We start from the raw sequence: 22,579 nt of genomic DNA, 5'->3' as shown, positions 1-22,579 counted from the left end.
TAAAATTATTTTTAAATATAATGGCTTGCATTAAAGTTTAAAATGCAAAAGTCAAGTATCATGCTTTAATTATGTGCTAAACAGAAACATTCATTTCGACTGCATCCCTGTCATATCAAAGAACCTACTGTTGATTTTATGTTAGGCCTTTCGTCCTGTGTGGTAATAAAACTCCTCAAATGCACTTGTAATGTTAGATTGTGCAAGGTGTTAACTTTGGTCGAAATCGCCTGTTCATCAAATTATTTTGATTATCGATACTTATCGAAGACATTCCGATAAACAAAACATATCTAAGGACACTGCCAGATACATAAAGTATCTTAGTGTGAAATTTCATAAAAATCGGTCCAGACATTTTCAAGTCCATAGGGAACAAACTTACACACACACAAAGTCCCATTTATATATATATATATATATAGTAATTTATAAAATATATATGGCGATTAAACTACACTGAATTCAGTGTAGCTTAATCACCATATATATTTTATAAATTACTAACTAGCTCTACCTACGTATTGAGCACTTTTGAAGTAAATACTTAAAGTTTACACATAAATCTATACTTTCGTATATTAATTTTATGTGAGTAAATTAAGTGTATATATATATATTACACAGAAAATTGCTCCAAAATTGAGACGGTGTACCTCAAAGGAATTTTACTTACCAAAAAGAATCTGTAGCAGCAAGTCCTCACATTATTCCAACGATACATTTTGTTTTGGGCTTTTTCCTTTTTTGAAATAAGCAAATTAAAACTGTTAATCTGTAAATATAAATAAATAAAAATAAAAAAGTACATAAGTTTGCTTTCTACGATTTTACATATTCTAATTTTATATTTAAAGTAACAATCAGTAATAATAGTTTCATGACTCATGCAATGTTATTAGAAAGATGATATGCAGTTATTCAAAAATTGTATTTTTTAAAAAAGATTATGACATGCTGAACGTATTCAGAAAGACGATATGCAGTTGCTCAAAAATTGTATTTTGTTTAAAGATTATGACATGCTGAACGTATTGGCATTAAAATTAATTTAGTATCACATTGGAAATAGGAAAACATTTTAATTACTCTACACACAGTTTTTATTGGCAAAATACAAGATGAATTTCCAAGTTAATCTAATATATAAAAGGCTATATGTCTGTCTGTCTGTCTGTTTCTATATTTTCAAACTCTATCTCTTCTGAAACTAAAAGTCACAGAGCGGCGTTAGGGGCCCTCAAATGATTGGATGTTTTTATAGACCGTTCTTTTATGGATCTTTAGCTGGTTAAAATAGTTTTAAGGGGTCAAAATTGAAAAAATCGTTATACATTTTGTACATTCATCCTAGTTTATTTTTAATCAATACATATGCATGTCACGCTGGTACAGTGATAACGTCATCAGCTTTGAATGTTAGTTTTGCTTTCAGTTTCGATTCTAGCTGATGGCACCCAAATACTACTAAACATGGGAATAACACTGAAAGTAAGAGTAATCCAAAGAAACCAAATAATACTCATCAATTCTCATCTAAAAAAAAAAATCCAGAAATACAAGTCTCCAATTAATTAAAAAAATTGGAGTGGAAAATGATTAAGACTAAGTGAAAAAAAGAAAAACCTTTTAGTGATTTATTTAAAACAAATTAAAATATAAAAAACATGGTAAACGTTTGGATTTCTAACTCTTGTAATTTTATCAGAAAGACGATATGGCAAATATTTATGAACAAGAAAATAAGTACAGGGCTCTACATTGAGAGAGAGAAAAAATTGTTTTTTTTTTATTTTTTTAAAGTTATGCCATGCTCGCATTAAAATCCTTTATGAAATAGAAAAATACACTTTTTACATGACTATATTAACCGACACACTGGCACATTTCTTATGTGAATGCCTGGAGAGCTAGTCAATACAAAATTTGGAATGAGGATTACATAGCACGAAAAGAAGTAAAATCTTTTAGTGGGTTATATAAAAAATAAATTATTTCAAACAAAAGAATTTATTCTGTGGAACAAATATTTTTATAAATATTTTAATTGTTTTAAATAAATTATTTTTATAAAATGCCTAACACGATTCGACTTCTTTTTGTGTCATGCATTCTTCCTTTCAAATTTTACAGTGACTAGCTTTCCAGGCATCTATTTTAGAAATATACAAACTTTTCAGCTTATATACTAATTTAAAAAGCGTTTTTTCCCCCCTAATTCATACGTAATACTAAATCGATTTTACTGTCAATATATTTGGCATGTATAATTAAAAAAATATATATATATACAATTTTTGACCAGCTACATATCGTTATTTTGATAAAATAACATATCAGGGGAACTATGTGATAACTCAAAAATGCCCGACAGAAAATGTAAGAAGTGCTGGTAATATAAGTGACCTTGTCTGTTTGAATGCAGAATGGTCTCTACCAAACTACTCTGTCAATTTTTGCTCTACAGACTTAAAACTTGATATACAGGGTCTCCCAGAAGTTACACACCATACACTCACCTCCATGAAGTGGCCACCTTGATCACAAGATCTATCCTCCTTAACTTTTTTCTTTGGGAACATCCCAAATCTATTGTGTATTAGAATCGTCCATTTGTTTATTTAATGAACAAGAAAATAAGTACAGGGCTCTACATTGAGAGTGAAACAGTCACATTTGCGATTGATTTTTGCAAGTGTCGACTAGAAATAATAAAACACTTATCTCTCGACGATTGTTTTTTTCACTGACAATCTTAAAAAAATTTTTCAACTTTTTTTAATAAATCAAGCAAAGTAAAATTATTTAAACAATAAAAGGGTTACTAGAACAATATACAGTCTTTTTTTTTTTTAATGAAGGCTGTTCAAAAAACGTCTGAAGAAATATAAAAAGTTTATACCTTCCAATCTCAACATAAAATTCGGTGCATATTTAGAATTAAACTTAGTAAAAAAATACAGAAAACTCTTTATGATGCATGTACTCGTCATGGAACGAAGATGTCATATTCCAAAATTCACATGGATTTGGCTAGTAACTTTTCTATTTGGCTAGTAAACAAAAATATTTAGTTGTCAAAGGTTAACTTGATATAAATTTATCTATAGAACCTTGAAATATTATCAATTTGATTTTTAGCCATTAAAAATATCTGCTAAGAGGTCAAAATTTAAAAAAAATGAAACTTGGCAGGCGTAAGTTGATTAAATATGTTATTTTTACACATGCACAAACATACATTTATATCTTTAACAAGGTAATTTTTTAAGTTTTTGTATGTGTACGGATTTAGGTCAGACGATAATGAATAAGGCTGGAGAGCTATATGTTTTGGTTCTAACCCAAGTCCTATTTCTTTTTAAACTTTTGAGATCAATATTATATATTGGGTACAATATAATAATCAATAGAGCATTGACTCTATAATAAAACATACAAACTCTGCATGAATTAAAATATCATATTTCAGCATATTTTTACAACCAGGCAACACGGGTGGCCTTTTTTTCTTTTTTTTTTTTTTTTTTACATAGGCATCACCACTTATCAAGGTCTATTCTTTCAAATGATTATTTTATCATCTTACTCAATAAATAAATTGAGTAATTGTTATGTTTGACGTTCATCTTCGTCGCCAACTGTTATGTTTGCAGGTTGAACCAAATAACGTATAAGGCAATACAAATGAAGACTCAACAAACAAAGGTAGATCAATAAGTGTATTAGGAAAAGTATATTTACAGTATATTTACATAATGGTTGTCAAGTAAGAGAGTCTTGGCTGGAGAACATATCTGCTCTCGGCTCGGCCTTCGGTGGCTTCTGGTTAACACACACTCAGACTAACTGAGTCTTGCTATTTATAGGTAATATTATCCACATATGTAAATGAGTGGGTGCCACCACAACACCCTCCTCCCAAGATTTGAAGTCACACAGATTTCAATATCTTTTTCTCTTGGGATTTAACATTAATGGTTCATTAAACTTTCTTTTTCTACCTGATCTTCGAGGCTCAGGAGTATATTGAGGCGGTTCCAAATTAAAGGATTTGTATATGATGTCCATGGTTTCCTCCTCTTCGACTGCTGTTGTATAATCGCCATCTTGAATGTGGCATTTTTTTTATTTGGTTCAGGTGCCTTTTATGTATATTTTGTGGACCTTTAATCATGTATGTACAATCACCAATGCGTTTATCCACTACTCCACATTCCCAGTAAGAGGTGTTATTTCTGCAGCACATTATTATGTTTATCCACTACTCCACATTCCCAGTAAGAGGTGTTATTTCTGCAGGCCATTTTGTATAACTATCTACTACAATTAAGTAGTAATTTTCTCCTACTGGACCAGCGAAGTCCATGTGGATTCTTGACCATGAGTGGTCGGTTTTCGGCCAAGGTTTGTGTACTATAGGTGGGGATTTTGCCGCTAACTGGCATCCTTTACATCTATTTATTGTTGTAGCTATGTCGATGTCCATGTTACGCTAGTATACGTAGATTCTCATTAGAGACTTCATCTGATTTATCCCCGGATGGTCTGTATGGAAGTCTCTTAAAATCCTCTTCTGCAATGTTTTAGGTATTACTAATCTCTCGCTGTATAATAACACATTGTTACATATGGAAAAAATTTCCTGAACCTTTTTGTCATTTATAATTTTTTCTTTTATATCATTTATGTATTCATCTTTATCGGCTTCTCTTCTAATGTCCGAAAATGTTACCGGTAGTTCTTTAATGATGTTTGCTACCATATTTTTCACTTCGACATTTGTTCGAATTGCTGCCATCACTGATTCTTCCAAGTTATGTTTCTGTGGTATCAGTCTTAAAAGTCCATCCGCATGGCAAATCTTTTTCGATGCTAGATGTTGTATCTGGAAATCGTAATTCAGTAGGATCGTACCCCAGCGCAGCAATCTATTTGCGGTGTATACAGGCAATCCTTTTTTTGATCCGTAGATTGTGACTAATGGCTTATGGTCGGTTTCAAGTATGAAATGTCTACCATATAAATATCGGTGGAACTTAGTCACTGCAAAGATTATACTCAATGCTTCTTTTTCAATCTGTGAATATGCCTTCTCTGCTGGAAGCAGCGTTCTCGAAGCGTGAGCTTTCGGCTTTCTAGATCCATTAGGCATGATATGTTGAATGCATGCTCCTATGCTGTAGGAACTAGCGTCACTAGCGACGACTATATTTAATTTTGTGTCATAGTGAGTTAGAAATAATTCAGATGTTAGTGTGCTCTTTATTTTGTCAAAAGCAGTTTGACATTCTTGCGTCCAGTTCCAAGGTGTGTCCTTTTTTAGCAGCTCATTTAAGAGAGCTCGCAAATTATGCATCCCTTCAATAAAAGATTGGTAATAATTTGCGAGTCCTAAGAAACTCTGCAAAGTTGTTACGTTATTAGGTGCTAGCATGTTTTTTATTGCCACAGATCTTTCTGGGTCTGGACGTCGTTCATGTTTATTTATTATATGTCCAAGATACTTAATTTCACTCATACAAGTCGCATTTATTCTCTTTTACTTTAAACCCGAATTCTTATATTCGAGTGAATACTTGTTTTAAATGCTCCTTATGTTCTTCTAGGGATTTGCTCCTGATAACAATGTTGTCCAGGTATGCACATGCGCACTCAATACCACTTAGCATGGTGTCCATCGCTTGCTGAAAGATGGCAGGCGCTACTTTGATGCCAAAGGCAACCGGTTGTATTTGTACAATCCCTTATGCGTGTTGATGCACAGTATTTTTGAGCAATTCTCCTCGACCGGTATTTGTAAATATGCGTCGCTCAAGTCTGTCTTGGAGAAGATATTACCTCCATTCAACTTTGTGAATATTTCCTCTGGGCTTGGTAGAGGATAATGGTAATCTTGTAATATGGAGTTTAGACCTGTCGAAAAGTCTGTGCACACTCTGATTCCATCATTCTTTTTCTTTACATATACGGTGGGGGCTGCCCAGTCGCTGTGTTCTTTTCTCAATCAAATCTATTCCAAACAGATTTTCGCTATTTTTCAATACAAACATTTTTAATTTCTTCGTAATCCGTTTTAATTTTATCGGAAGGATAACTTCTCCTTCAAATTTTATCTCACCATCAGTTACCGTCCGAGCTGATTTACTTGTTTTCATCATGGTTGGTTTACCCAACTTTTTCCATGTATTCAAGTTTATTATAGAAATATCTGATCCTGAATCCAGTTGTAATTTTATTGGCGTTTTAAATATTTCCACTTTTATGTATTTTCGCCGATTTTTGTCTAATTTTTCATTTGATTTTGTTTGCTGTACTCTCTTTCTGGTGAAATCTTTATATCTTCAACAATTGCTTTTATGTCCGACTTTCTTGCAAATGTAGCATTTTTTCTTCTTATAAGGGCAATCTGATTCCCAATGTCTTTCTGCACATCTCTTACAGTTATATCTAGGGAGAGACTTGTTATATTCTTTACTATAATTATAATTATAATATTTGGAATATCTTGTTCCATTTTGACTGCTTTTATTTGTATAGTTCTTGGTTGGTGTGTATGGTTTTCTAAGCTTTCTTACATATGCCACTCCGGATTCTTCTATCTTTTTTTAATCCTTTTTTAGTGTAATGGCCCTTTCACAATCCTCTGCTAATTTCTGAAGTGTTAAATCTTGCTCAGATTCCAGCTTAGACAACACTCGTCTGCGTATTTCTGCATTTTTCATGGAAACTAACCCTTGTGCGAAGATTAGGCATTTGAAATCTTCTACTGTTAGTTCCGCTAGCTTAAAATTATCACAGTTTTTATTGACAACTGATGTGTATGTCAAATAATCTTGGTTGTCCATCTTCCTTAGATTCATACACAACCATCTTTTATGAAAAAGAAATATATTCGGATTAAATAATTCTTTTAGTAATTTTACAGCTTCCATGAAATCTAATTCCATAGTTTTTTTAGGTAATATGTAATCTATGAATTTACTGTGTTCTGCTACATCCAACTTCCTGAGTAAGAGGCTGGCTACTTGGCCAACTTTTGCAGTCCAGTTGAAAGACACCTTTGTATCTTGTATAGTATGCTTCAAAATTCTTTTCTTCCTCCGGCACATAATTAAATGTGTCCATGCTATTAAAAATAGTTGTATAGGAGAAATTAGCACTGTCGACATTTTCTCAATTATTCTTTAGTAGTTCCAGTGTTTTAACAAAACGTTCATTTTGCCTTTCTTCATGTTCAAATTGTAATTTCTTCTGCCTTTCTTCTTGTTCAAATTGTAATTTCTTCTGCCTTTCTTCTTGTTCCAGTTGCCATTTCAATAATTTCTTATCTCTTCGTTCATCTCGCTCAGCTTGTGCCTGTTGTTGCGTCTGCAAAAATTGCATTAACATTCTAGATAAATCTTCCATTTTTTTTTTTTAGTGTATTCTAAAATATAAAATGGCATGTGTTACAACAAAAATTGTTCAGAGTTCCTGTTTTCAATAATAATAATATCGCTGCTTAAATAATACTTTCTCACTTCGCTAGCGAGTCAAGCTCATCCAACCCCAAAATAAAAAAAAACTGAGGCTTTTACTGAAACCAAATATGATTGACTTTTCCGTTTTAGGCACTTCCTAATAAGTAACAGCAGAACTTAAGTACAACTCTTTCCATAAACAAAAATTTGTTCAACTCGAGTCACAATTGAAAAAAAATAAAATGTATCGACTACATTTAATTCTTTCTTTTGTTTTTTTTTTCTTACGTGACGTTTTACTGTCTCATATCAGTTATCCAGTGACAACTTCAGTTTTAAAAAAAATTCTTTCCTTGATTTTAGTTTAACTGTGGTATTTTTTAACACCGAAGAGAAAAAAAAATTTGGTTTACTAAAAAGTATTTAGTTGATGTTTTGCTAATGGAGAACAGCAATTAGGAAATCCACCGGTGAACTTTTTTTTCCGTATGTTACTTTCTTGTACGTTTGCTCTTCGTAATTTAGTAATACGAATCTTTTTGTCATTTTAAACAAAACAAAAATTCACTTTTACAGTTTTTTTTTTTTTTTTTTCAAGATGGATTCCAAGAGAAACTGCGTAAACTGTCGCTTTTGCCACGTTCGAGTTTATTTTTTCTTTGAGACTGCAATTAGCAGTTTTGGTTTGTCTTTTTTTCCCCCGACTAGTATTTTAGGAAATAAAATACTATTAATCGAGGTTACTTTTTTTTTTTTTTTTTTTTTTTTAAACCTGAACGCAGTTTTAGTACTTGGAACTTGGGAAACAACTGTTTCTTTCTTTTAGTGTTGTACTTCTGCAAGGAAAATATTTTACTGCTTTCCAATGTTCGCTGAATTACTAATTTTTTCCGCTCGAGTCGAACTTCTCTTTAGTGTGAAATCCGTTTTTATGACTATTTTGTTCGTCAAAACTTGTATTCCTTAGAAAGGTCAACCATTGCATTGTACTCTTTATTTTTTTCGTGAGTTGTTTCCATTTCTTCGTCAAACTGTTATATTTAACGTTCATCCTCGTCGCCAACTGTTATGTTTGCAGGTTGAACCAAATAACGTATAAGGCAATACAAATGAAGACCCAACAAACAAAGGTAGATCAATAAGAAGTGTATTAGGAAAAGTATATTTACAGTATATTTACATAATGATTGTCAAGTAAGAGAGTCTTGGCTGGAGAACATATCTGCTCTCGGCTCGGCCTTCAGTGGCTTCTGGTTAACACACACTCAGACTGAGTCTTGCTATTTATGGGTAATATTATCCACATATGTAAATGAGTGGGTGCCACCACAACAGTAATCATTATTACTATTCGCGGCATAAATTATTTTAAAGGAAATACAGTCAAAAACATTTTGGTTTGTTACTAGTTTGTGATCTATTTGTGTTAAAAAATAATTAAGCATTTTAAGTTGACGTTAATATGGGTTCTGAACAAAGAAGTCATTTTCTTCAGCCACAGGAACTATTTTATTTATTTATTTTTTTTTCTGATTTTCTTATTGTTTTGTTCAAGCTAGAAAGGGTGGATGCGAGAAATTCACCTGCTATTTCATACATTCTAACAGATCTTTTTAAGATTCTAACTGTCCTTTTTTAATGCAATAATTTGAATCTCTCCTGCACTTGGTTCACTTAATATATTTGCCAGAGAGTTTTTTTTTAAATTCTCTTTCATGAGTTCAGTTGCTCCTCTAATTACAGTCTTGGTCTTACTGGATTCCAGGACAAGAATTTGTCTTGTTTGGTAGAGTATCCAGCTTTATGCTGTTACTTGAAGTAACTTCACTTGGAAAAGGTGCACTAGTTCTTATAAAACTAGTGTTGGTTAGCAATACCAAAGAGATTTTATTTGGGCCATGAATATTATGTGATTTGAAATATTTTGTCAGGGTTTAGGGAAAAATATCCTTATGCCAGGTTGTCCTAACAAACCTCTGTACAGAGACGTTAGATATTCGAGAATAGTGTCTAGTAGGCATTAAGTTCTCTCCAGTGAGCATTCAAGTTCTCTCCAGTAGGCACTCGAACAAAAGTGACTGAAGAAAATGGTGCCTTTATTCAGAACCGATATTTATGATAAAATGTTTATATCTTGTATTAAATTTTTTTACCCTCATGAGTCACAAGGGAGTAGGTAACGCAAAATAAATTGTTTTTGATTAATTTTGTTACTGTATTTCCATTAAATAAATTTATGTTGATAATAGTAATGATAACCTATGTATTCTATATCTTCACCAAAATCTTAAATAAAATAAAAGTGAAAGTGTCTGTCCGTCTGTGTACATTTCCCTACACAATATCTCTGTCAATTTTCAGTCTACAGACTCGAAATTTGATATACAGGGTACTGAGATTTGGGAAAATCTTTGTAATCTGTTTTCGGCCCGAAATTTGACCTTTGAGAACTCTACCAAACTCCTTTGCCAATTTTGGGTATAAACACTTGAAATTTTAGATATAGGTTCCTTGGACATGGATCTAACTTAACTTAATTTGAGCCCAAAACAATAAATGTTAATGGGTCATAATAGGGGTCAAAGTTTTAAAAAATTGACTTCTGCGGTCTACCAAATTACTCAGACAATTTCTGGTCTCAACATTTGACATTTTACATAAAGGGAATTCAGAGATAGGGCAAGCTTTTTAATCGGTTTGGGTAGAAAATTTGAATTACCAATATATAAATGTATGTATGTATGTTTTCATGTCTGCCTAAAACTTTCAACAGAGGCGACGGATTTTCACAAGATCAGTATCGTTTTTAAGCTCGACCTTTCAGACGACAAATATCGAAAAATTGGCTAAAAACATTCATTTCTTCACCTTCAACTGGGCACTTTTCTACAGGGAGGGGGTCGCTTTTTTCACCGATATTTTCGAAAGCCATCCCCTCTTTTCGATTATCTAGCCTTAATTTAAACTTACGTCACTTCTGATTTGGCAGTGATCGTAACAGATAGGTAGAAGAGTAACATCTATTTTTTCTACCCCCCCCTTTTTTTTTTGGGGGGGGGGGTCGGCTATTGTAGAAAAATGACCCATGATTATTGGAGGATTTAGCCGAAAAGCGAAGAAACGAAGGAAAAAAAAAAAAATAAAAGATTTTTTAAAAATTAGATATTACCAAAGGCAAGATAGGTTACTCCTCTACCTACCTGGATAAGTTTTGTGTGTTTTAATGTATTTCAAAGTTTTTATTCGGTTCGAAAAACAAGTAGCGGCAGTAGCGCCGAGTTGGTTTCATGAAAAAAACTGACCTTTGGTTGATTTTTGCTGTACGTTGGTTTTTAAGGCGTCGATAATGTAAATATGATTTTAACCTTGCATTTTTATTACTTTCGTACGCTGAAAATTTTGGTACTTCTACAGTTTATCGCCGAAAATGGTGATGCCATTTTTTTCGGCCACCTGTCATTAGAATCAGAGGGAGAAATCAGTAATTTAAACTATGGCCAAAGTAGGAAATAACAAAAAAAAAACAAAAAAAAACTAATTAATTACTTCGTAAAGAACTATGAAAAAAAGTAAATAAAGAAAGTGAAAGAGAACATATATCCGTAATTGTTTAATTAGAAATGTTTCGATTTAATTAATGAAAACGGGAAAGTTTTTCATGAAACGTATATATACTTTTTAATAAAAAGTTTTTATTATTAAAAACAGAAAATGAAAAAGACATTAAAAACAGGACATGAAAATGACATATTCAGAATTGTTTAAACTGGGCGAGCCTTAAGAACAACGAAAACATTTGCATAAAAATGTATCAAAATATAATTGTAAAGAAATTTATTGAAAAGTCTGTGTATAACAATTTTGTAATTTTTTGTTATCTATTTCTCACTTCGGTCGTAGTTTAAAATATTAGTAGTTTATATTAAGCTCCTTTTATGGTACAAAAGTTGCATCTTGTTACACATAAGGGGGGGGGGTCTGTGGCGCGCATTGGAGTTCCCTAAATCAACATGACTGACAAGAACATGCCGCTTCGCTTCGGAGTGTGAATAATGGGTTAAAAGTTCAAAAATAAACAAAATCTTGATAGAAATCCACCCGATAAGTGTCACGATGACACTTATCGGGTGGATTTCAAACGCGCATTTTCCGATGTTTTTTTTTAATAATATTAAAATAAAAACAAAGGAACAAAAAACGCGCCTCAAATTTTTATGTTTACACTGTCCATCGAACTACTCTTCTTTTTTCGGTCGATGTAACCTCTGACCTTCTTCAGGTGCAGCTTTTAGAACTTGATGACCTTCATGTCGAATTAAAGCATCGTGTTTGAGATGACGGTTCCTAAATTCGACAAAAGTTCTCAAGTTTAAAAAATTGCGCTTAAAAAACGTCAGCGACTACATCGGCCAAACAATTATGAATTATTTATAATCAGATATTCAAGATAACACCCAGGATGAGAATTGTAGTTCGAATAATAAGAGTTTGAGTCAATAACTTATTGACTATGTTTTCGTTCACTTTCAGTTTATGTTCGTTTACTTTAGTGCAAGCTGTAAACATTAATCTGGCTTCTTTTTTTTTTACTGTCACAAACCGAAAAAATGGTCTAGAAACAACTGTATAACAAGTGAATTTTACAAAGGCAAGATAAGTTACTTTCCTTCCTACCTGAATATGGCTTTTGGTGTTTTAACTTATTTTAAAGCGTTTATTAAGTTTAAGACGCAAGCAGTGGCAGATTTGCCGTTTAGTTGTACAAATATCCTCGGAGCCTATTATCACAAAAAAGAGACACCTTGGGTCGACACCGGTATATAACGATTAATGTAAACAAACGTTTGTTTATATTTACGTGATTATTGAAAATGCAATCCTATGATTAAAATTTAATTTAAATTAATTACGTTGTTTAACAAATAAAAAAAAAGGAATAATGAAAGATGAAGTTTTAAACTTCATCTTTCATTATTTCTTTTTTGTTTATTTATTAATCAACGTATTATTTGTATTGTTCAATGTTTTAAATTTTAAATGATAAAATAAAAAAAATTAATTATAAAATAAAACACATTTAATCATTTTAAAACTTTATCTTTCATTATTTCTTTTTTTTTATTTGTTAACCAACGTATTATTTGTATTGTTCAATGTTTTAAATGATAAAATAAAAATTTAAATTATAAAATAAAACACATTTAATTATTTTAAAACTTAAGCTTTCATTATTTCTTCTTCTTCTTTTTTTTTTTTTTTTTTTTATTTGTTAAAGAACGTGGTTCACATTAATCGCTATATACTGGTGTCGGTCCAACGTGTCCCTTTTTGTGATAATTAGCTTCGGGGCTATTTGTACAACTAAACGGCAAATCTGCCCAAGTAGTGCCGAGCGATTAAGTTTAAACGGCAAAATGGCCGACATAAGACAGTCGTCGGGTGGGGGGGGGTCGATAATCGTTCAAAACTCGAAAATAAAACAAAATACTAACAGAACTCCACCCAATAAATGCCACGGTGACATTTATTGGGTAGCTTTCTGTCAGTATCACTTTTTCTGTTTGTTGTCTAATAAATGCCCTTGTTAAATTCATTATAATCAAATATGGCTAGATTTCTTTACCTGGCTCCCTCAAAGCTTAGACACAGGGTCAGTTTATAATGAAAATTCAGCCACACACTGGAGAATTATTATCATTATTAGAAAATTCAGTTTGAAAGTTGCATGGGACTTTCCGTGATTATTATCAAAATAACAGAGTTGTCAACTGTCTACCCTCTGCACGTGTTGAATATCATTCTCCAAAGGGAAGTAATTCTTAAATTGAAACACCCTTCACCTTAAAAAGGACAAAATAACCTTGACATTGACCCTGCTCTTTCTCCTCCTGCTCGTAGCAACGAACGTCGTCGTCGTCGTCGTTCCTTCCTAGCAGTTTTCCTTGGAAGGCTGTTGATAACGTGGATCTTTAGGATTACAAAAAGCAGACAACAAAAAGGCACCAAAAGATAATTTAATCAAGTTCGGATTCCTGAAAAGAAAAGGATTAAAAAGAATCTATACATATAAGTTAAATTAGAAATAATTTAAAAAGAAAGGAAAAACAAGACGACGCCTTCCCATATCTTCGCTCCTGTTTTTCATTTTTTTTTTCTTCGTCAGATTCGCACACATATTGTTCAAACTTAAAATAATACCTTTCAGCGACTGAGACTCCAAGAGTTTGCTATTTTAATAGTGGCAATTGTTGGTCAAATAGAAACAGTCACATATCGAGTTTATTAATTGAAAAAAAATAAATAAATAAATAATAATAATAAACATGGCAAATACAGCATTTGTCAAGGGACATCGACGCACTTCGAGTGACATTGAATTCAAGGAACTAACTCGTCGAGATGCCCAACTGGCTATGCATAAAGAACTAGGAAAACTTGTACAGACGGCCCCGAAGGATTCTCAGGATAAAGTTAAGGATGAACTCGACCGATTCAAATCTTTATTCGAGCGATATCTTCAAGAGACTGGTCCCTCTATCAACTGGGACAAGATTAAGGTTCTACCCGACGATGCTATAAAAAGTTACAACGAAATCCAACGTGTCGAGCTCGGCAATGTCCAATCGATGCTCAACAAACTCGTTGTGCTAAAACTCAACGGAGGCCTGGGCACGAGCATGGGTTGCAAAGGCCCTAAAAGCGCCATCTCCGTCCGAAACGACCTTACCTTTTTGGACATGACCGTGCAGCAGATCGAGTACTTGAACAAATCGTACGATGCCGACGTCCCCCTGGTGTTGATGAACTCCTTCAACACGGATGAAGACACTGAAAAGATCTTAGGAAAATACAACCAGATCAAAGTGCGCATCTACACGTTTAACCAGAGCAGGTTCCCCCGTATCAATCGGGAATCGCTGTTGCCAATGCCGAAGAGCATGTCAACAACCAGTCCCGATGGAACCCACGGGTGGTATCCTCCCGGACACGGTGATATCTACGAGAGTTTTCACGCATCTGGACTCCTCGACGAATTCATCAACGCCGGCCGGGAGTACATGTTTGTGTCCAATATCGATAATTTAGGCGCCACTGTCGATCTGCACATCTTAAACCTCCTTTTAAACCCCACTACGGCGGGGCTTGGATCCCACGAATTTGTCATGGAGGTCACAGACAAGACCCGGGCTGACGTAAAGGGTGGCACACTTGTCGAATACGACAGTAAACTTAGATTGCTGGAGATCGCCCAGGTTCCGAAAGAGCATGTGGACGAATTCAAAAGCGTTAGCAAATTCAAGATCTTCAACACGAATAATCTCTGGCTTAAGTTGCCGGCGCTCCAACGCGTCATCAATGAGAAAACACTACACATGGAAATTATCGTGAACCCTAAAACCTTAGATAATGGTATTAATGTTATTCAGTTAGAAACGGCTTCTGGGGCCGCTATCAAAAGCTTTGAGGGAGCCATTGGTATCAATGTGCCAAGAAAAAGGTTTTTGCCCGTGAAAACGACGTCGGATCTACTGCTAGTCATGAGCAACCTCTACAAAATGAGAACCGGTGCTCTCGAGATGAGCCCTCAACGTTGCTTCCCGGCTGTACCCCTGGTCAAGCTTGGAACGCATTTCCAAAAGGTGAAAGACTTTCTGGCGAGGTTCTCCGACATCCCGGACATGCTGGAACTTGATCATCTTACTGTCTCCGGTGACGTTACACTGGGAAAACATGTCAGTTTGAAAGGGACCGTGATCATCATTGCAAATCACGGCGATCGAATAGATATTCCGACCGGGGCCATTCTAGAAAATAAGATAGTGTCTGGTAATCTTCGAATACTTGACCACTAGTTAAAACCAATTATTTCTTGAGCCAAACAAGGTTTAACGTGTTATATTTGATCCTTTTATTTTGTGATGTGATTTGAAAATATATATATATATATATATATATATATATATATATATATATATATATAGGTACTAGCACAACCCAAAAAGTGTGAGGTGATTATTGCAGTTCAATTTCGATATTTGAATTTAAGAATGTGATATACAGTTAAGCACAAATTTTCTATTTCTAAAATTATTTAGAAATAAATATAGCTGGATACCTCACGGCGAACGTGGACACTGCGTTAACGATTTTTTTTTTTTTTTAATGACTGCTCCTTGAAAGCGCATGCACAAAAGGTTTTCTTTCACTGGTTTATTTAATCACGAAAACTTTTATGAAGATATTAAAAAAACATTATTTGAATATGTATGAAAAAATTAATGTAACAAAAATTAAAAATATTTAGTAGAGAAAATATAAAAATAAAAATGAAATAAAATCAAGCACGAAATAAAAGTATGAATCACAAATAAAAATAAAAAAAATTAATAAAAATAAATACACGCTCGATTAAAAAAAATGTATGAGATACATACACGAAGAACGTGAAATAAAACCTTTTGCGCACTTCAGGGAGCAGTCATTAAAAAAAAAAAAAAACGTTTACGCAGGGTCCACGTTCCCCGAGAAGTACCTCTGTTAGTAACTTTTAAAGAAATAATGTCGATTTGAATTAGTTAATTTTGGATCTTTTATTTTGTTTTGAATTTTTATGTTTGTACTTTAAGAATTCCTTTGTTTAAACGGATTTTTGGTTTTAATTTTATAACAATTTTTTTAGAAGAAAAGTTTAAAATATCAGGCCTTCATTGAATGACAACTAAAAATATAAAGGGATAGAAATTTGACATATCGCAGTTTTTTTGTTTTTTTTCAAGTCAGACTATTATTATGAACCATTTAATTCTAGGAAATTATGGTGAAATCCATCTTTAACGGTCCTATTTTATTTAAGTCGTATATTTATTTCCTATTGTTTGGGTTTTTTTTTTTTTTTTTTTTCGTATTGCCAACCGAACTTGGAGTTAGTTTTAAGGGCATGCACATTAAGACTTTTAGGTTTAAATTAACTTTTCTTTTTGTTTCAACATCAGATTTTAACCCACTTCCACCATGTTAGTGACAAATTCAATGTTTAATGTTCCTGATCAAACTTTAGGTATTTTTTTAGATTAGGTCCACCTCCACCTCCACAATTTTCTTTTAAATGACACCTTAAAAGTTTTCGATTATGCTGAATACGAAAATCGCATTGAAATTTTGCAGGAATAAGTAGTTATCGAGATATAAAAAGTTGTATTATGCATTGGCAGCCATCTTTTTTGCGCGCGTGCAGTGTCAGTCATAGATGAATATATTTGCTTATGGAACGCGCACGCGCGTAAAAAAGATGGCCGCTAAAGAATACAATGCATAATACAACTTGTTCAAAAATCTATAAAAGTCGTCATTTACAAGAAAATTGTGGAATTGGACCTAATATGAAAATTTAACAAACTTTATTATGGCGATATTGAGTTTTAAAAACATGCGCACTTTTAAAAAGTTACCACTAACCCTAAGTTCGGGTGCCAATATGAAAAATAAACGTTTGGCTTTTTTTCTTTTCTTTTAATCGGTCGTGCATTTTGTTTGAGAACCGTTAGATGTTAAGGGATCGTTAAAACCGAATTTCATTATTATAACCAGGTTTTTAAACTAAGTTTAACAATAATAATTTGAATGTACATTGCGCGACTTTTTCGAGACCCTCACACCCACGGAAATGTTTTATCTACTAAAGGAAAGCATGACTTAAAATAATTTGTTGCTTACCAAGCTTAAAGAAAAAGTTTTCACATCCAGCTCAAGAATCGCCGCTGTTTAACTTTATAAAATAATCGAACTGTTTTGAAAACATTTAGATAAAACCATAAATAACTGTTCTTGCGGGTGCCAAAGATTGTTTGGAGTTACTGCGCAACGAATACATATTTAAAAAAGAAAAATGAATGAACACATTTACGCTCTTAGATACGAAAATGCATGCGATTTCAGTGTACAATTTCTGAATATTGTATATATACATCTATATTTTGTATGGTTACAATAACGAAACGTTTATTATTATAATAAATATTATAATTATTGGCATTTTGCAGTATAGACAACAAACTGAAAAGTGTTAAAAAAAAAAAAAATTATATAGCAAACAAACATTACCAAAGGCAAGATAAATTACTTTTCCGTCTGTCTGGATATTTTGTGTGTGCGTGTGTGTGTGTTTTAACTTATTTTAAAGCGTTTATTCTGTTCGAAAAACAAGTAGTGTTTACTGTTGAGTTGTTGGCACGAGCTGGTTATCTGGTGAGTCCCGAAAATCGCTTAAAATCGAAAATTAAACAAAATACTGGTAGAATCCCACCCAATAATGTCACGGACACTTTGTCTATACTACAAAATGTCCATTTTTTTTTTTTTTTTTTTTTTGTTATTTGTACTGCTGCTCTAAAAAGTAAATATATTTTGAAAAAAAAATCATGTATTGTCAACATCTTTGGTTGCTCTGATTAAATATTCTTTACGACTTTTTGTTCTGTAAATACACATTGGTAAAAGTTTATAATCACGGTCTATGGTCTCACGCAGTTTGCTTCAATTTTTATAAACAGGAATTCTTTTCCTTTTCATAACTATTGAAGTCAAAATGTTGCCGTATGATGTTAAAAAAAGAAGTGTTAACATGTCTAAATATTTTTTTAAAAATCTTCTTTAAAATTAAAATAAAACATTCACGCTTCACAAAATAACAAAACAATAACTTTGGTTCTTATTTAGAAAAGTTAAAAAAAAAAAAAAAAAGAAAAGGCTTTTGCGTATTATGGGGTAGGCGGGGTTAATAAGAGATGGTGAGTAAAAGGGTTAAATATTTTTTAAAATCCGAATAAAATTAATGTATAGGAGATATAAATTATGATATTAAGAACGTTTTGGTGTTAAAATCGATTTAGCATTAGGTCCTAAGAGCGTTTTAATTTATTTCTATTTTGAGCGATACAAAAAAAAAAAAAGTTGCATCTCTCAAGATACCATTTTTTGAAAATCACGCTTTGTAGCTTTTTTTTTTTTTTCAGATTATATGCTAGATAGATTTTAAGTTTAAATGGTGGCTAGTTGAATATTATTTGTTAAAAATACATTTTTATTGTCTATATACATTTTTTTTATCGCATTATGGAACAAAAAAATATTTGATGTTTTGTTTTTCTTTTTTAAAAAATAAACGAAAATAAAATAAAATGTAAAATTGGCAAATATTTCACACGTAAGAAGATTTGAAATTACAAGTTAATGAAAAATACGTTAAAATATTCTGACGAGACTTTACGTTCTCCATCTTTAAATAGTTCCTATAAGTTACACGAGAACAAAATCGAATTGTGATTAGTGGTGAGCGTTAAAGTACTACTTTCTCCATTAGTCTGAATGGCAGTTATAGAAAAAAAAAATCAAAGAACATTCTATTTATTTTTTTGTACCTTTGACTTAGGGTTAGTGTTGGGCTGTTGGGGTGTAATGAAGGGCAATTGTTTTTTTTTTATTTATTTTGTGTGTTTTCTTTTAAGCTAAATAAGAAAACTGCGTGCAGATTAGACTCTGACAATAGTGTTATTTTCAATACTTTTTGTCAATTTTTTTTTTTTTTTTTCTGAATAAAGTCAAACGTATAAAACCGTTGCCGGGAGCTGTGGCCTTCATACGCAGGCCACGTACCAAGGCCACGTCATAGAGCTACGTGTGTAGCGTGTTTGTGTATGGGAGGGAGAAAGGTGTGGGGATGCATTGTCATCATTTTTGTTTTGGAAGCTTACATTGTGAAAAGGTTGCCAAGAATCTTAATGTCGGCCTTGAACTAGTATCCCTCCCCCCACTTAAGAAAAGAAGAAAAAAAAGCAATATTTCTTTTGAATAAACCTTTTTTTATATTATTCTTTTAAGCTTGTTTGTTTTCTGGTTGCTTGTTTTTTTTTTTTTTTTTGTTTTTTTTTCTTCAAAAAAAGGGTGAAAAAATGGAACTGCTTGGTAAAATTCGTTTAATAACGAGTTAGAGCTACCTCAGGATTTTTCATTAGGTACGGGCAAAATGAATGCCGATGCTCAAAATGTATAAACATTTTGACCCCTCCCTTTACTTAAAAATTCACCAAAAATCAGGAAATTCACCAATTTTAATGAAATTTTCAGTATTTATCAAATAATGATCACGAAATATAATGAACTAATTATTTTTATTTAAATCTTAATGGAAATGTATTATTTTGTTTAAACAAAAAATACCTTTACTAAAGTTATGGTTTTCAGTAGTAAATAAAAAACGCAAGAATTTAGTTTTGTTTTTTTTATATAAATAAAGCATCGTAATTTGTAATAATAAAAATGAAATGAAATAATTTTTATAGGAACATTACGAAAAAAGCCCCTAAATCCGTATTAATGAATTTCTCGAACTACCGATATCTCTATTGAATTAAGCATTGCTTATTTAATATTTTTACTACCGATATCACGATTGAATTAAGCATTGCTTATTTAATATTTTCACACAAAAAAATTATTATCGCAAAAAAATATTTTTACTTTTTTCTTTTTTTAATTATGGGTTTCGCATAATTTTTATAAGTAAAATTTTAATAATTTCCTTGCTCGCAAGAATGTTAAACTTTCGGCGTAACATATTTTTTATATAATATTGAACAATAATTAAAAAAAAAAAGAATTAATTTAAAAACAGGAACATAGAAAAATAATTAAATTAAAAAGTGCAAAAATTAATACAAATGTTCAGAAAAGAAATGTACGGATGCGCGACTAGGGGGAAAAAAAAGAACTTCCTTTCTTTTAATTACATGACGTCATTTTCACAGTCTTTTGACTGCCTGAAATTTTGGGTCTTCATAATTTTCGTGTTTACAAAATTTTAGTTTGTTGTGTTTTGCGAACGCCAGAATCACTCGTTTTTTTGGGCTAATTAATTTGTTTTGTACAAACAAGGTGGTTTTATTTATTTATTTATTTATTTATTTTTTAATTTAATTCAATATCTTAGGACTTTACTAATTATCTTTGAAATAGACCCAGAAAACTAATATTTATCTTTTAAAGGATTTTTACAATGAATTTATTTAACTTCAAAATTTAGCTGAAATGGTTAGTTCGCCGTGAAAACATTTTTCATAACTTTTTTTTTTTTTTTTTTTTTTCACGTGTACAAATATTTTTTTCCTTTTGGAAAATAAGTTTAGTCCTTAATCTTTCAAATACAATCAAAAAGTAGTTGGAAACTTACAAAAAAATTATGATAAATCGGCTTTCAAAACTAGGTCCCCCCATTTTTGTCTGCCCATTTTTGCCCGTACCTAGTTTTCATTAATTATTAATTTTCTACCTTATCGTTTCTCGTAAGTTTTAGATATGTTCATTGCCGTGACATGACAAATTCAGTAGATTCCATACTTTCACTTGATATTCAATATTTCATTTTTTTTTTTAATTTCTCTACAATAACAAAGAAGAACCAAACACTTTGGGGTTTATTTATATTAAATTTTATTTTGGAGTACTTGTTTAGTTTAATCAAGACATTAAAAAATGAAAATATTGAAAAAAAAAAAAAAAACTTATGTACTCATTATGGAATTAAGTTCTCATAAAAAAATTCACTTAATTTGATCAATAGGCATCTCCAAAACAATGTGAAAAAAAATATGCATGATTCCGTGACGTCAGACTTGTGTTAACTATGGAAAAGCAGAAGCGACTTAATCATTTTTTTTAAACCTTTCTTTATTTTTTTTAAACTGCAATTAATAATTAATCTTTGCTATAATTTTGTTGGGTTTTAAGATTTACACAGTTTAATGATTAATAATATTATAAACATTTGTATATTAAATATGAAATACGGTTTTACTGAATGTTCATGTTCGGCTTCCATACTTTTGTTTGGTAAAAAGAGACAAACAAAATATGAGCGAGGGGGGGCTACAAAATACTTAATATTTGTGCAATAATATTTTCAAATCGGTTTTAATCTGGAGATAAAATAGCTGACAAGAGCCATATGTTTATATAAAAACTTAATATTTAAAAAAGAATTTAAAACAATTAAAAATCTATGTTGTAACGGAACATTTCCAAATAATGGAATTTTAATCGTTTTAATCTTTTTAAAATTAATGTTTACGAAGTTTCTTTTTCTTGGCAATTCCACTGATTATAGTATATATTAATTCGAAAACATGCTATTTAAAAAAAACTATTAAATTTATATCATTTTTTTTTATTGCAACTTCAAGGTAAATTTTTGTTCAATACGTGTATTTAAATTTAAAAAAAATCAATATGTTTTACTTATTTGAACTCTTATGTTTCATAATAAATAGAAATTTCGATAGATTTAAATATATTTTGTTCAAATTTCAAAAAAATAAAACCGGGGGAGGGGGACACTAGGTGTATCAGAATTTTTGTAGGAATTTTTGACACCCCTAACACGAAACTGCGAATAAAATATAAAAATCTTGTAATTTCTCTGTTAAAAGTGGGTTATTTATTTTCTTTATGGATTATACTTCCAAAATAAACTATTAAAGTTGTTTTAGAAGTAATAGAAATATATATATATTTTTTAAAACAGTAATGAATTTTCCGAACTCAATATATTTCAATTTTTAAACTTTAAAAATCTATCAAAATTTTTCTATTGATTCTATTTTTACGATATTTTCAGGGTCAGTGTGAAATTTTATGTTCTTTCCAATAAACCGAATATAATATTTTAGACAAACGTTTTTTTTTTTAATTCACGCCCCCCCCCCCCCCCATTTTCAAGTTTCTATTAAGAAGTAAATAATTAATTTACTCACCGAAAAGTAAATAATTAGTTTACTCACAAATTGGAGAGAAAAGTTCAATAAATAATATATTCAAATTTAAAACAAAAAACAAGTAGTGTTTTTTAGAATTTTACCTGTAAAGTTTGAAGTTTAAAACCTTTTTTTTTTAAACCACGTTATTTTTTTTATTTTTATTTTTTTTGGATGGAACCTTCGTCCTTGCTCCTTTAATTGAAAAAAAAAATTAGGGCTTGAATTACATTTTTCGAGGAGTTATAAGCTTGGAAAGACAGGGGGTCGAATAATTCATGCCTCCCATTTTGAAATGTCTATTAAAAAGTA

At 31.5% G+C, this 22,579-nt stretch overlaps 1 protein-coding gene and 1 pseudogene across 4 annotated transcripts in view; one reads left to right on the top strand and one right to left on the bottom strand.

Annotated features, from left to right (window-relative positions):
• LOC145286176 (transcription elongation factor, mitochondrial-like) overlaps positions 1-13,267 on the bottom strand; it is a 39,442-nt gene extending 26,175 nt beyond the window's left edge. Inside the window, exons 1-3 of one of the 3 annotated variants that reach the window (XM_080134965.1) lie at positions 13,087-13,266; positions 10,766-10,916; positions 677-775 (exon numbers count right to left, since the gene is read on the bottom strand). In XM_080134965.1, the coding sequence (XP_079991091.1) occupies positions 677-724 (48 nt within the window). In that variant the 5' untranslated portion in view covers positions 725-775; positions 10,766-10,916; positions 13,087-13,266. Of the gene's footprint in view, positions 1-676; positions 776-10,765; positions 10,917-12,137; positions 13,033-13,086 lie in introns of those variants that run through there. The other 2 variants (XM_080134963.1, XM_080134964.1) reach the window with 2 other exon arrangements.
• Positions 13,268-13,294: 27 nt separating this feature from the next.
• On the top strand, positions 13,295-19,330 carry LOC145286173 (UTP--glucose-1-phosphate uridylyltransferase pseudogene; annotated as a pseudogene). The gene has a single exon (XR_013869116.1). The product of XR_013869116.1 is annotated as a UTP--glucose-1-phosphate uridylyltransferase pseudogene (transcript).
• The last annotated feature ends 3,249 nt before the right edge of the window (positions 19,331-22,579 follow it).

The sequence above is a fragment of the Euprymna scolopes genome, chromosome 10 (assembly GCF_053919585.1).
Source record: "Euprymna scolopes isolate OS-2025 chromosome 10, ASM5391958v1, whole genome shotgun sequence".
In the NCBI taxonomy this organism is placed as follows: Eukaryota; Metazoa; Mollusca; class Cephalopoda; order Sepiida; family Sepiolidae; genus Euprymna; species Euprymna scolopes.
This window is presented reverse-complemented; position numbering and strand designations above follow the sequence as displayed.